General features: G+C 49.3%; 1 protein-coding gene across 3 annotated transcripts in view; it reads right to left on the bottom strand.

Annotated features, from left to right (window-relative positions):
- Positions 1-12,207, bottom strand: part of INPPL1 (inositol polyphosphate phosphatase like 1) — a 67,014-nt gene that overhangs the window by 12,542 nt on the left and 42,265 nt on the right. For all 3 annotated transcript variants that reach the window (XM_069969431.1, XM_069969432.1, XM_069969433.1), the window contains 10 exons: positions 11,384-11,482; positions 5,893-6,037; positions 5,636-5,742; positions 4,869-4,971; positions 4,527-4,723; positions 4,334-4,451; positions 4,124-4,220; positions 2,235-2,373; positions 1,444-1,543; positions 68-156 (listed from right to left, as the gene is read on the bottom strand). In XM_069969431.1, coding sequence (XP_069825532.1) covers positions 68-156; positions 1,444-1,543; positions 2,235-2,373; positions 4,124-4,220; positions 4,334-4,451; positions 4,527-4,723; positions 4,869-4,971; positions 5,636-5,742; positions 5,893-6,037; positions 11,384-11,482 — 1,194 coding nt within the window. The remainder of the gene's footprint in view (positions 1-67; positions 157-1,443; positions 1,544-2,234; positions 2,374-4,123; positions 4,221-4,333; positions 4,452-4,526; positions 4,724-4,868; positions 4,972-5,635; positions 5,743-5,892; positions 6,038-11,383; positions 11,483-12,207) is intronic.

Here is a 12,207-nt window from a genome sequence, read left to right as displayed (position 1 = left end):
CATCAGCATGGAGGACGGTGACAGCACACCACACCATACATACAGCAGGGGGGCCGGGACTACTCACCCCAGTGGGCTTGTGCTTGTGCCAAACGTAGGTGTCCCGGGAGCCGCGCTCATAGCGATAGGTGGGGGGGAACGTGATCTCTTCCTCATCTGTGACAGAGGGACGGAATACAGAGACAGTCAGCATGGAGGGATCTATGGGTTATGGTAGAATAGAGGGGATGATGCCTCCATAGGATAGAGGGGATGATGTCACCGGGAGGATGGAGGGATCATAGGATAGAGGGGATGATGTCACCGGGAGGATGGAGGGATCATAGGATAGAGGGGATGATGTCACCAGGAGGATGGAGGGATCATAGGATAGAGGGGATGATGTCACCAGGAGGATGGAGAGATCATAGGATAGAGGGGATGATGTCACCGGGAGGAGGGGTTATGATAGGGATAGAGGGGATGATGTCACCAGGAGGATGGTGGGATCATAGGATAGAGGGGATGATGTCACCGGGAGGATGGAGAGATCATAGGATAGAGGGGATGATGTCACTGGGAGGATGGAGGGATCATAGAATAGAGGGGATGATGTCACTGGGAGGATGGAGGGATCATAGGATAGAGGGGATGATGTAATCGGGAGGAGTTATGGTAGGATAGAGGGGATGATGTCACAGGGAGGATGGAGGGATTATGGGATAAAGGGGATGATGTCACAGGGGGAGGGGTTATGGTAGAATAGAGGGGATGATGTCACAGGGGAGGAGGGGTTATGGTAGAATAGAGGGGATGATGTCACAGGGGAGGAGGGGTTATGGTAGGATAGAGGGATGATGTCACCGGGAGGAGGGGTTATGGTAGGATAGAGGGGATAATGTTATGGTAGGATAGAGGGGATGATGTCACAAGGGAGGAGGGGTTATGGTAGGATAGAGTGGATGATGTCACAGGGGGAGGGGTTATGGTAGGATAGAGGGGATGATGTCACCGGGAGGAGGGGTTATGGTAGGATAGAGGGGATGATGTCACCGGGAGGAGGGGTTATGGTAGGATAGACGGGATGATGTCACCGTGAGGAGAGGTTATGGTAGGATAGAGGGGATGATGTCACAGGGGAGGAGGGGTTATGGTAGGATAGGGAGGATGATGTCACAGGGGAGGAGGGGGTTATATTAGGATAGGGAGGATGATGTCAGATGGGAGGAGGGGTTATGGTAGGATAGAGGGGATGATGTCACAGAGGAGGAGGTGTTATGGTAGGATAGAGGGGTTGATGTCACAGAGGAGGAGGGGTTATGGTAGGATAGAGGGGATGATGTCACAGAGGAGGAGGGGTTATGGTAGGATAGAGGAGATGATGTCATCGGGGGGAGGAGGTATGGTAGGACAGAGGGGATGATGTCACATGAGGAGGGTTATAGTCAAGGATCCAGGTCTTACTGAATCGTAAGAAGATCTTGTTCTTCTCCTTCTCCAGGTTGAGTTGATCGACTTTCAGCAGAGGCTCAAACTCCTTCCGGCTGATGAAGTTCAGGATCTCCTGTAATAGTGCGATATAGAGGAGCTGAGTGTGCGACATAAAGGAATACTGTACTGGGTAACTCCATAGAGCCCGGCCTCACCTGCACAGCCACACAGCGGCCTCACCCAAACAGCCACACAGCGGCCTCACCTGCACAGCCACACAGAGGCCTCACATGTACAGCCACACAGCGGCCTCACCTGCACAGCCACACAGCGGCCTCACATGTACAGCCACACAGCGGCCTCACCCGCACAGCCACACAGCGGCCTCACCTGTACAGCCACACAGCGGCCTCACCTGCACAGCCACACAGCGGCCTCACCTGCACAGCCACACAGCGGCCTTACCTGCACAGCCACACAGCAACCTCACCTGTACAGCCACACAGCGGCCTCACCTGCACAGCCACACAGCGGCCTCACCTGCACAGCCACACAGCGGCCTCACCTGCACAGCCACACAGCGGCCTCACCTGCACAGCCACACAGCGGCCTCACCTGCACAGCCACACAGCGGCCTCACCTGCACAGCCACACAGCGGCCTCACCTGCACAGCCACACAGCGGCCTCATCTGCACAGCCACACAGCGGCCTCACCTGCACAGCCACACAGCGGCCTCCCCCGCACAGCGGCCTCATCTGCACAGGGGCCTCACCTGCACAGCCACACAGCGGCCTCACCTGCACAGCCACACAGCGGCCTCACCTGCACATCCATGTCCAGTCGGTAGTTCAGGTCCCCAAACCAGAAGAGGTGAGTGAAGCGCAGGGAGATGTCAAATGAGTTCAGCTGTTTATCCCCCAGAGACAGGAGCCGCAGGATGTCCAGGTAATTTTGATTCCTCCTGATCGTGGGACAACAGAGGAAGATGTCATACAAGACTACAGCGCCACCTCCTACCCGCAGGACAGCACCACCTCCTCCCACAGCACTGCACCCCGCCGCACCACCCCCTCGCTGTCACCTCCCCGCAGAACAGCACCAACACCTCCCCCCGCAGGACAGCACTACCACCTCCCCGCAGAACAGCAGCACCACCACCTCCCCGCAGGACAGCAGCACCACCACCTCCCCGCAGGACAGCAGCACCACCACCTCCCTGCAGGACAGCAGCACCTCCCCGCAGAACAGCAGCACCAACACCTCCCCGCAGGACAGCAGCACCACCACCTCCCTGCAGGACAGCAGCACCTCCCCGCAGAACAGCAGCACCACCACCTCCCTGCAGGACAGCACCACCACCTCCCCGCAGGACAGCACCACCACCTCCCCGCAGGACAGCACCACCACCTCCCCGCAGGACAGCACCACCACCTCCCCGCAGGACAGCAGCACCACCACCTCCTCGCAGGACAGCACCACCACCTCCCCGCAGGACAGCACCACCACCTCCCCGCAGGACAGCAACACCACCTCCCCGCAGGACAGCAGCACCACCACCTCCCCGCAGAACAGCAGCCCCACCACCTCCCCGCAAGACAGCAGCAACACCTCCCCGCAGGACAGCCCCCCACTACCACCTCCCTGCAGGACAGCACCACCACCACCTCCCCGCAGAACAGCCCCCCACCACCACCTCCCCGCAGGACAGCACCACCACCACCTCCCCGCAGGACAGCACCACCACCACCTCCCCGCAGAACAGCCCCCCACCACCACCTCCCCGCAGGACAGCAGCGCCACCACCTCCCCGCAGGACAGCAGCACCACCTCCCCGCAGGACAGCACCACCACCTCCCCCCGCAGAACAGCCCCCCACCACCACCTCCCCGCAGGACAGCAGCACCACCACCTCCCCGCAGGACAGCAGCACCACCACCTCCCCGCAGGACAGCAGCACCACCACCTCCCCGCAGGACAGCAGCACCACCACCTCCCCGCAGGACAGCAGCACCACCACCTCCCCGCAGGACAGCAGCACCACCACCTCCCCGCAGGACAGCAGCACCACCACCTCCCCGCAGGACAGCAGCACCACCACCTCCCCCCGCAGAACAGCCCCCCACCACCACCTCCCCGCAGGACAGCAGCACCACCACCTCCCCGCAGGACAGCAACACCATCTCCCCGCAGGACAGCAACACCATCTCCCCGCAGGACAGCAACACCACCACCTCCCCGCAGGACAGCCCCCCACCACCTCCCTGCAGAACAGCCCCCCACCACCTCCCCCCGCAGGACAGCCCCACCACCTCCCCCCGCAGGACAGCACCACCACCTGCCCCCGCAGGACAGCACCACCACCTCCCCCCGCAGGACAGCACCACCACCTCCCCCCGCAGGACAGCACCAACACCACCACCATCTCCCCGCAGGACAGCACCACCATCTCCCCGCAGGACAGCACCACCACCTCCCCCCGCAGGACAGCACCAACACCACCACCATCTCCCCGCAGGACAGCACCACCATCTCCCCGCAGGACAGCACCACCACCTCCCCCCGCAGGACAGCACCACCACCTCCCTGCAGGACAGCACCACCACCTCCCCCCGCAGGACAGCACCACCACCTCCCCCCGCAGGACAGCACCACCATCTCCCCGCAGGACAGCACCACCACCTCCCTGCAGGACAGCATCAGCTGGAACCTACCTTGCAGTTTTCTCATTTCCTGAGGTCAGGTGACAATTCACAAAGCCGAATGAAGTCCCGTTAAACATGAAGGACACCCCCACCGCTCCTTTATTTCCTGTGTGAAGAGCAGACACCATTACATTAGCCATCTTGTCTCCCATAAGCCCCTGCTTCCCCCTGACAGCCATCACACAGAGTGCAGGCCATGAAGCCCCCAGTCTTCCTCACCCAGGGTGTTGGCGATCCCGGTCTTGACACTGGACGTGCTGACGTGCGATATCCTGTTCTCGTGCTCCACACGGACCAGGACGACTATCTTAATATTCCACAAGGACTGCATGGCGACCTGCCGGAGACACTACAGCTCAGCCTCACCGTGTGCCAGACACAATGTCACCGTGGGCCGTCCCCCCACACCTACCGGCCGGTAGTCCAGCTCTGTGCACTCCTTCAGCATGACCCTCAGGAAATCCACCCACTCCTTATCCCCCACAGAATTCTCCTGCGTTCCGAAAACGTAGATATCGTGAGGTATGGTGACCGCCATCTCGTCCAGCGTCTTCCCTAACCCCTTGGAGCCCATCCAGGAGGTGATGTTCTTCTGGGGTGGAACACTTCCTGTGGAAGAGGAGGCACACAGGTGAACTGGTGATTGGTTTACAGCAGGTAGTAAGGCGAGATCCGCTTTACCACAGCTCTGCTGACATCTAGTGGCCACTGGCAGAACTGACACATTTTATATATATATATAGTTTGTTCTCACCCATGTTCCAGGTGCCAATGAAGATGGAGATCATGTCGGGCTCGTCTTGGTTCGAGTGCTTGTTCTTCATCAGCTGAAGTAACTGGCAGAAGGCTTCTCGCTTCTGGAGAGAGGAGAGGACACAGGGCCATCCATTATAGTATACTGTGAGCTAAGCTTCCTCACACACAGGATGGACAAGCCCTTTAAAGGGAAGGTGCCACCTACATTTTCTTTCACCCATTAGCGTCAGATACTAAAACTTGTTCTTTTATTCTAATTTGTTTCTATTTTCTGACTTGCCTGGGCGGCTCTTAACAGCATTTAGTGACATGCTTTGCAGCAAGACTCGTGGACATAGAAGGCAATAGACAGAATCTGTCCCCTTGAGATGATTGTGAGACATTACTGAGCACGCTCTGTGACCCGTAAAGAGGTCATTCCACAGGGAGCTGCTATTGTTAAGGAACATATATTTGTTAACAACGGCGTAGAAACAAATACCCTCCAAATAAAAGAAATGCGTTTTCTTTTTCAATTTCACCGCACATTAAATTTTTTTCTGGTTTCACAGTGTACTTTGTGCAAAAATTCAGCCTGTCATTGCAAAGTACAATTAGTGGCGCAAAAAATAAGGGCTCATGTGGGTTTCCAGGTGAAAAAATACAAGTGCTATGGCCTTTTAAACACAAGGAGGAAAAAGCAAAAGCGCAAAAACTAAAATTGGCATTGACCTTAAGGGGTTAAAGGTCCATGCAACCCCTTTAAGCTTAGCCATGTGATCTTACCCGGGCGCTGACGAAGATGAAGTCTTTCCGCTGCGTTTTATCCTTCTCCTTCTCAAACACGATTCCCAGCTTGGACGGCATCCGCTGGGACTTGATCAACTGTCGGACTGGAGGGGCAGAGGGAGGGATGGGATGAGTGTACAGACACCTTACCACTCACTGTCTGACTGCTGCCTATGTATACACTACATCTACCACAATGCAATGCAGGGGAGGCTCTATGAGAACCCTGAAGCAGCAGGGCAGACGGCACTCACTCTTGTCGTGGGGGAAGGTGTTCCAGTCCTCCTGCGCCTCCTTCACCTTCTTCATCACCACAAGTTTCCCCCCATCCACATCCACAGTCAGCGTGTACTTCTGGGATTTCACAATCTTGGTGAGGTCCAGCATGTCCAGCTTCACCTGCGGGGGGTAAGAGCGACGTCAGGTCAGGAGACTGACACCTCCGGACGTACAGGAGGACGTACATAGGGCCTATGGGGGATATCAGAGGACGGCCGACTGCTCAGCTGTCTCCTCCCCCCAGTGAGCCATGTGGTCCTGATAGTGAATGTAATACTATATCAGTACCGGAGCGATCAGGAGATGAGGGTGTATATAAGTGACTGTAATACTATATCAGTGTATATAAGTGACTGAAATACTATATCAGTACCAGAGCGATCAGAAGATGAGGGTGTATATAGGTGACTGTATTACTATATCAGTGTATATAAGTGACTGTAATACTATATCAGTACCAGAGCGATCAGAAGATGAGGGTGTATATAAGTGACTGTAATACTATATCAGTACCGGAGCGATCACAACATGAGGGTGTATACAAGTGACTGTAATACTATATCAGTACAGGAGCGATCAGGAGATGAGGGTGTATATAAATGACTGTATTACTATATCAGTGTATATAAGTGACTGTAATACTATATCAGTACCAGAGCGATTCGGGGATGAGGGTGTATATAAGTGACTGTAATACTATATCAGTGTATATAAGTGACTGTAATACTATATCAGTACCGGAGCGGTCAGGAGATGAGGGTGTATATAAGTGACTGTAATACTATATCAGTGTATATAAGTGACTGTAATACTATATCAGTACCAGAGCGATTCGGGGATGAGGGTGTATATAAGTGACTGTAATACTATATCAGTACCAGAGCGGTCAGGAGATGAGGGTGTATATAAGTGACTGTAATACTATATCAGTGTATAAAAGTGACTGTAATATTACCGTATTTTTCGCTTTATAAGACGCACTTTTTTTCCTCCCAAAGTGGGAGGAAAATCTAAGTGCGTCTTATAAAGCGAAGACGGCTCCCAAGCAGTGCAGAGCACCGCATGGAAGCCGTCCCGCCCGCCCCCTGTATTGCCGCTCACTATGCATATGCATAGTGAGCGGCTCTGAGCGATCCCCTCCGCCCGCCCAGCCTGCCCCTCCATCGCCGCTCAGCTGAGCTGATCAGAAGCCCGGGAAAGTGCAATGAGCAGCACTTTCCTGGGCTCCTGATCGGCTGTCAGCTGAGCGAGCGGGCGGAGGTGGTCCCGGAACTCACCTGTCCGGCGGCCCCAGCAGCTCCTGTCTCCCGTCGGCCGTGCGCACTTCTGACATCCTCCGGGCACAGGCAGCTGGGTACAGAGACTGCCTGTGTCCTGGATGTGTTCTGCAGCCTCTATCATTCATGATAGAGGTTGCAGGACACTTCCGGCACAGGCAGCGTCTCTGTACCCCGCTGCCTGTGCCCGGAGGATGTCGGAAGTGCGCACGGCCGACGGGAGACAGGAGCTGCTGGGGCTGCCGGACAGGTGAGTTACTGGTTTGTTGTTTTAGGGGGGGAAATGGCTGCTATGGGGGTCACTGGCTACTATGGGGGTCACTGTCTACTATGGGGGTCACTGGCTACTATGGGGGCACTGGCTACTATGGGGGTCACTGGCTACTATGGGGGTCACTGGCTACTATGGGGGCACTGGCTACTATGGGGGGATTGGCTACTATGGCGGGATTGGCTACTATGGGGGGCACTGGCTACTATGTGGGGCACTTTATGGGGGATTGGCTACTATGTGGGCACTATATGCTATCTCCAAACTGTGACAATGAGCAAAATATTTTTTTTTCTATTTTTCTCCCCTAAAATCAGGGGTGCGTCTTATCAAAAGGTGCGTCCTATAAAGCGAAAAATACGGTATATCAGTACCGGAGCGATCAGGAGATGAGGGTGTATATAAATGACTGTAATACTATATCAGTACCGGAGCGATCAGGAGATGAGGGTGTATATAAGTGACTGTATTACTATATCAGTGTATAAAAGTGACTGTAATACTATATCAGTACCGGAGCGATCACAACATGAGGGTGTATATAGGTGACTGTAATACTATATCAGTACCGGAGCGATCAGGAGATGAGGGTGTATATAAGTGACTGTAATACTATATCAGTGTATATAAGTGACTGTAATACTATATCAGTGTATATAAGTGACTGTAATACTATATCAGTACCAGAGCAATCAGGAGATGAGGGTGTATATAAGTGACTGCAATACTATATCAGTACCAGAGCGATTCGGGGATGAGGGTGTATATAAGTGACTGTAATACTATATCAGTACCGGAGCGGTCAGGAGATGAGGGTGTATATAAGTGACTGTAATACTATATCAGTGTATATAAGTGACTGTATTACTATATCAGTACCAGAGCGATCAGGAGATGAGGGTGTATATAAGTGACTGTAATACTATATCAGTACAGGAGCGATCAGGAGATGAGGGTGTATATAAGTGACTGTAATACTATATCAGTACCAGAGCAGTCAGGAGATGAGGGTGTATATAAGTGACTGTAATACTATATCAGTACCGGAGCGATCAGGAGATGAGGGTGTATATAAGTGACTGTAATACTATATCAGTGTATATAAGTGACTGTAATACTATATCAGTACCAGAGCGATCAGAAGATGAGGGTGTATATAAGTGACTGTAATACTATATCAGTGTATATAAGTGACTGTAATACTATATCAGTACCAGAGCGATTCGGGGATGAGGGTGTATATAAGTGACTGTAATACTATATCAGTGTATATAAGTGACTGTAATACTATATCAGTGTATATAAGTGACTGTAATACTATATCAGTACCAGAGCGATTCGGGGATGAGGGTGTATATAAGTGACTGTAATACTATATCAGTGTATATAAGTGACTGTAATACTATATCAGTACCAGAGCGATTCGGGGATGAGGGTGTATATAAGTGACTGTAATACTATATCAGTACCGGAGCGGTCAGGAGATGAGGGTGTATACAAGTGACTGTAATACTATATCAGTACCGGAGCGATCAGGAGATGAGGGTGTATATAAGTGACTGTAATACTATATCAGTGTATATAAGTGACTGTAATACTATATCAGTGTATATAAGTGACTGTAATACTATATCAGTACCAGAGCGATCAGGAGATGAGGGTGTATATAAGTGACTGTAATACTATATCAGTGTATACAAGTGACTGTAATACTATATCAGTACCGGAGCGATCAGGAGATGAGGGTGTATATAAGTGACTGTAATACTATATCAGTGTATATAAGTGACTGTAATACTATATCAGTGTATATAAGTGACTGTAATACTATATCAGTACCGGAGCGGTCAGGAGATGAGGGTGTATATAAGTGACTGTAATACTATATCAGTACCAGAGCGATCAGGAGATGAGGGTGTATATAAGTGACTGTAATACTATATCAGTGTATAAAAGTGACTGTAATACTATATCAGTACCGGAGCGATCAGGAGATGAGGGTGTATATAAGTGACTGTAATACTATATTAGTACCGGAGCGGTCAGGAGATGAGGGTGTATATAAGTGACTGTAATACTGTATCAGTGTATATAAGTGACTGTAATACTATATCAGTACCAGAGCGATTCGGGGATGAGGGTGTATATAAGTGACTGTAATACTATATCAGTACCGGAGCGATCACAACATGAGGGTGTATATAAGTGACTGTAATACTGTATCAGTGTATATAAGTGACTGTAATACTATATCAGTACCAGAGCGATTCGGGGATGAGGGTGTATATAAGTGACTGTAATACTATATCAGTACAGGAGCGATCAGGAGATGAGGGTGTATATAAGTGACTGTAATACTATATCAGTACAGGAGCGATCAGGAGATGAGGGTGTATATAAGTGACTGTAATACTATATCAGTGTATACAAGTGACTGTAATACTATATCAGTGTATATAAGTGACTGTAATACTATATCAGTACCAGAGCGATTCGGGGATGAGGGTGTATATAAGTGACTGTAATACTATATCAGTGTATATAAGTGACTGTAATACTATATCAGTGTATATAAGTGACTGTAATACTATATCAGTACAGGAGCGATCAGGAGATGAGGGTGTATATAAGTGACTGTAATACTATATTAGTACCGGAGCGGTCAGGAGATGAGGGTGTATACAAGTGACTGTAATACTATATCAGTACAGGAGCGATCAGGAGATGAGGGTGTATATAAGTGACTGTAATACTATATTAGTACCGGAGCGGTCAGGAGATGAGGGTGTATACAAGTGACTGTAATACTATATCAGTACAGGAGCGATCAGGAGATGAGGGTGTATACAAGTGACTGTAATACTATATCAGTACAGGAGCGGTCAGGAGATGAGGGTGTATATAAGTGACTGTAATACTATATCAGTGTATACAAGTGACTGTAATACTATATCAGTACAGGAGCGGTCAGGAGATGAGGGTGTATATAAGTGACTGTAATACTATATCAGTGTATATAAGTGACTGTAATACTATATCAGTACCAGAGCGATTCGGGGATGAGGGTGTATATAAGTGACTGTAATACTATATCAGTACAGGAGCGATCAGGAGATGAGGGTGTATATAAGTGACTGTAATACTATATCAGTACAGGAGCGATCAGGAGATGAGGGTGTATATAAGTGACTGTAATACTATATCAGTACAGGAGCGATCAGGAGATGAGGGTGTATATAAGTGACTGTAATACTATATCAGTACAGGAGCGATCACAACATGAGGGTGTATATAAGTGACTGTAATACTATATCAGTGTATATAAGTGACTGTAATACTATATCAGTGTATATAAGTGACTGTGAGATCCAGAAGCCCAGTAGTGGAGGAGTATTAGAACTTAATTTCCCTGAGATGTTTTGCTCACTACTCAAACAAAATCAGGGGGATAACTGGCAGCTGACAGATAAAGGTTTTTGGGAACAGTGAGAGGCAGGAGCGGGCGGCTATTTAAACTTGCCGCCGTGCTCCTGCTCCTCTCAGCTGCGGGGGACACCCTGTAAAGAAGTGGGGATTCCCTCATTATGATGGGATTCTCCACTTCGGTGTCCCCCGCAGCTGAGAGGAGCAGGAGCACGGCGGCAAGTTTAAATAGCCGCCCGCTCCTGCCTCTCACTGTTGCAGGGAACATGGAGCGTTTTTATGCTCTGTAGGCCGGGTGACCCACAGACTGTAAGAACCAATTAATTAGATTTACATTGTTCCGTATGGGAACTTACAGCTCAGTTCTCGAACAGCCTTCCAGAACCGATTATGTTCGAGAATCACTATATATATATATATATATATATATATATATATATATATATATATATATATACATACACACTGACACCTACAGAAAGGCCTCCGACATACCTCAAAGGTCTGCAGCGGAATACTCTTAGCCTTTCTGGAGGACTGAGGAACCGGAGCCGACTGAGCCGAACTACTCATATCCTGTAATACCTTCAGAGCCTGCGGAGAGAGAGCAACACACAGGTGAGAGATAGAGAGATGGATGGATGGATAGATAGATAGATAGATAGATAGGAGATAGATAGATAGATAGATAGATAGATAGATAGATAGATAGATAGATAGGAGATAGATAGGAGATAGATAGATAGATAGATAGATAGATAGATAGATAGATAGGAGATAGATAGATAGATAGATAGATAGATAGATAGATAGGAGATAGATAGGAGATAGATATATAGATAGATAGATAGATAGATAGATAGATAGATAGATAGATAGATAGATAGATAGGAGATAGGAGATAGATAGATAGATAGATAGATAGATAGATAGATAGATAGGTAGATAGATAGATAGATAGATAGATAGATAGATAGATAGATAGGAGATAGATAGATAGATAGATAGATAGATAGATAGGAGATAGATAGATAGATAGATAGATAGATAGATAGATAGATAGGAGATAGATAGGAGATAGATAGATAGATAGATAGATAGATAGATAGATAGATAGATAGATAGATAGATAGGAGATAGATAGATAGATAGATAGATAGATAGGAGATAGATAGATAGATAGATAGGAGATAGATAGATAGATAGATAGATAGGAGATAGATAGATAGATAGATAGATAGGAGATAGATAGATAGATAGATAGATAGATAGATAGATAGATAGATAGATAGATAGGAGATAGATAGATAGGAGATAGA

Source organism: Dendropsophus ebraccatus, chromosome 5, assembly GCF_027789765.1.
Source record: "Dendropsophus ebraccatus isolate aDenEbr1 chromosome 5, aDenEbr1.pat, whole genome shotgun sequence".
Lineage (NCBI taxonomy): Eukaryota > Metazoa > Chordata > Amphibia > Anura > Hylidae > Dendropsophus > Dendropsophus ebraccatus.
The sequence above is the reverse complement of the archived record's forward strand: the minus strand, read 5'-3'. Positions and strand labels throughout refer to the sequence as shown.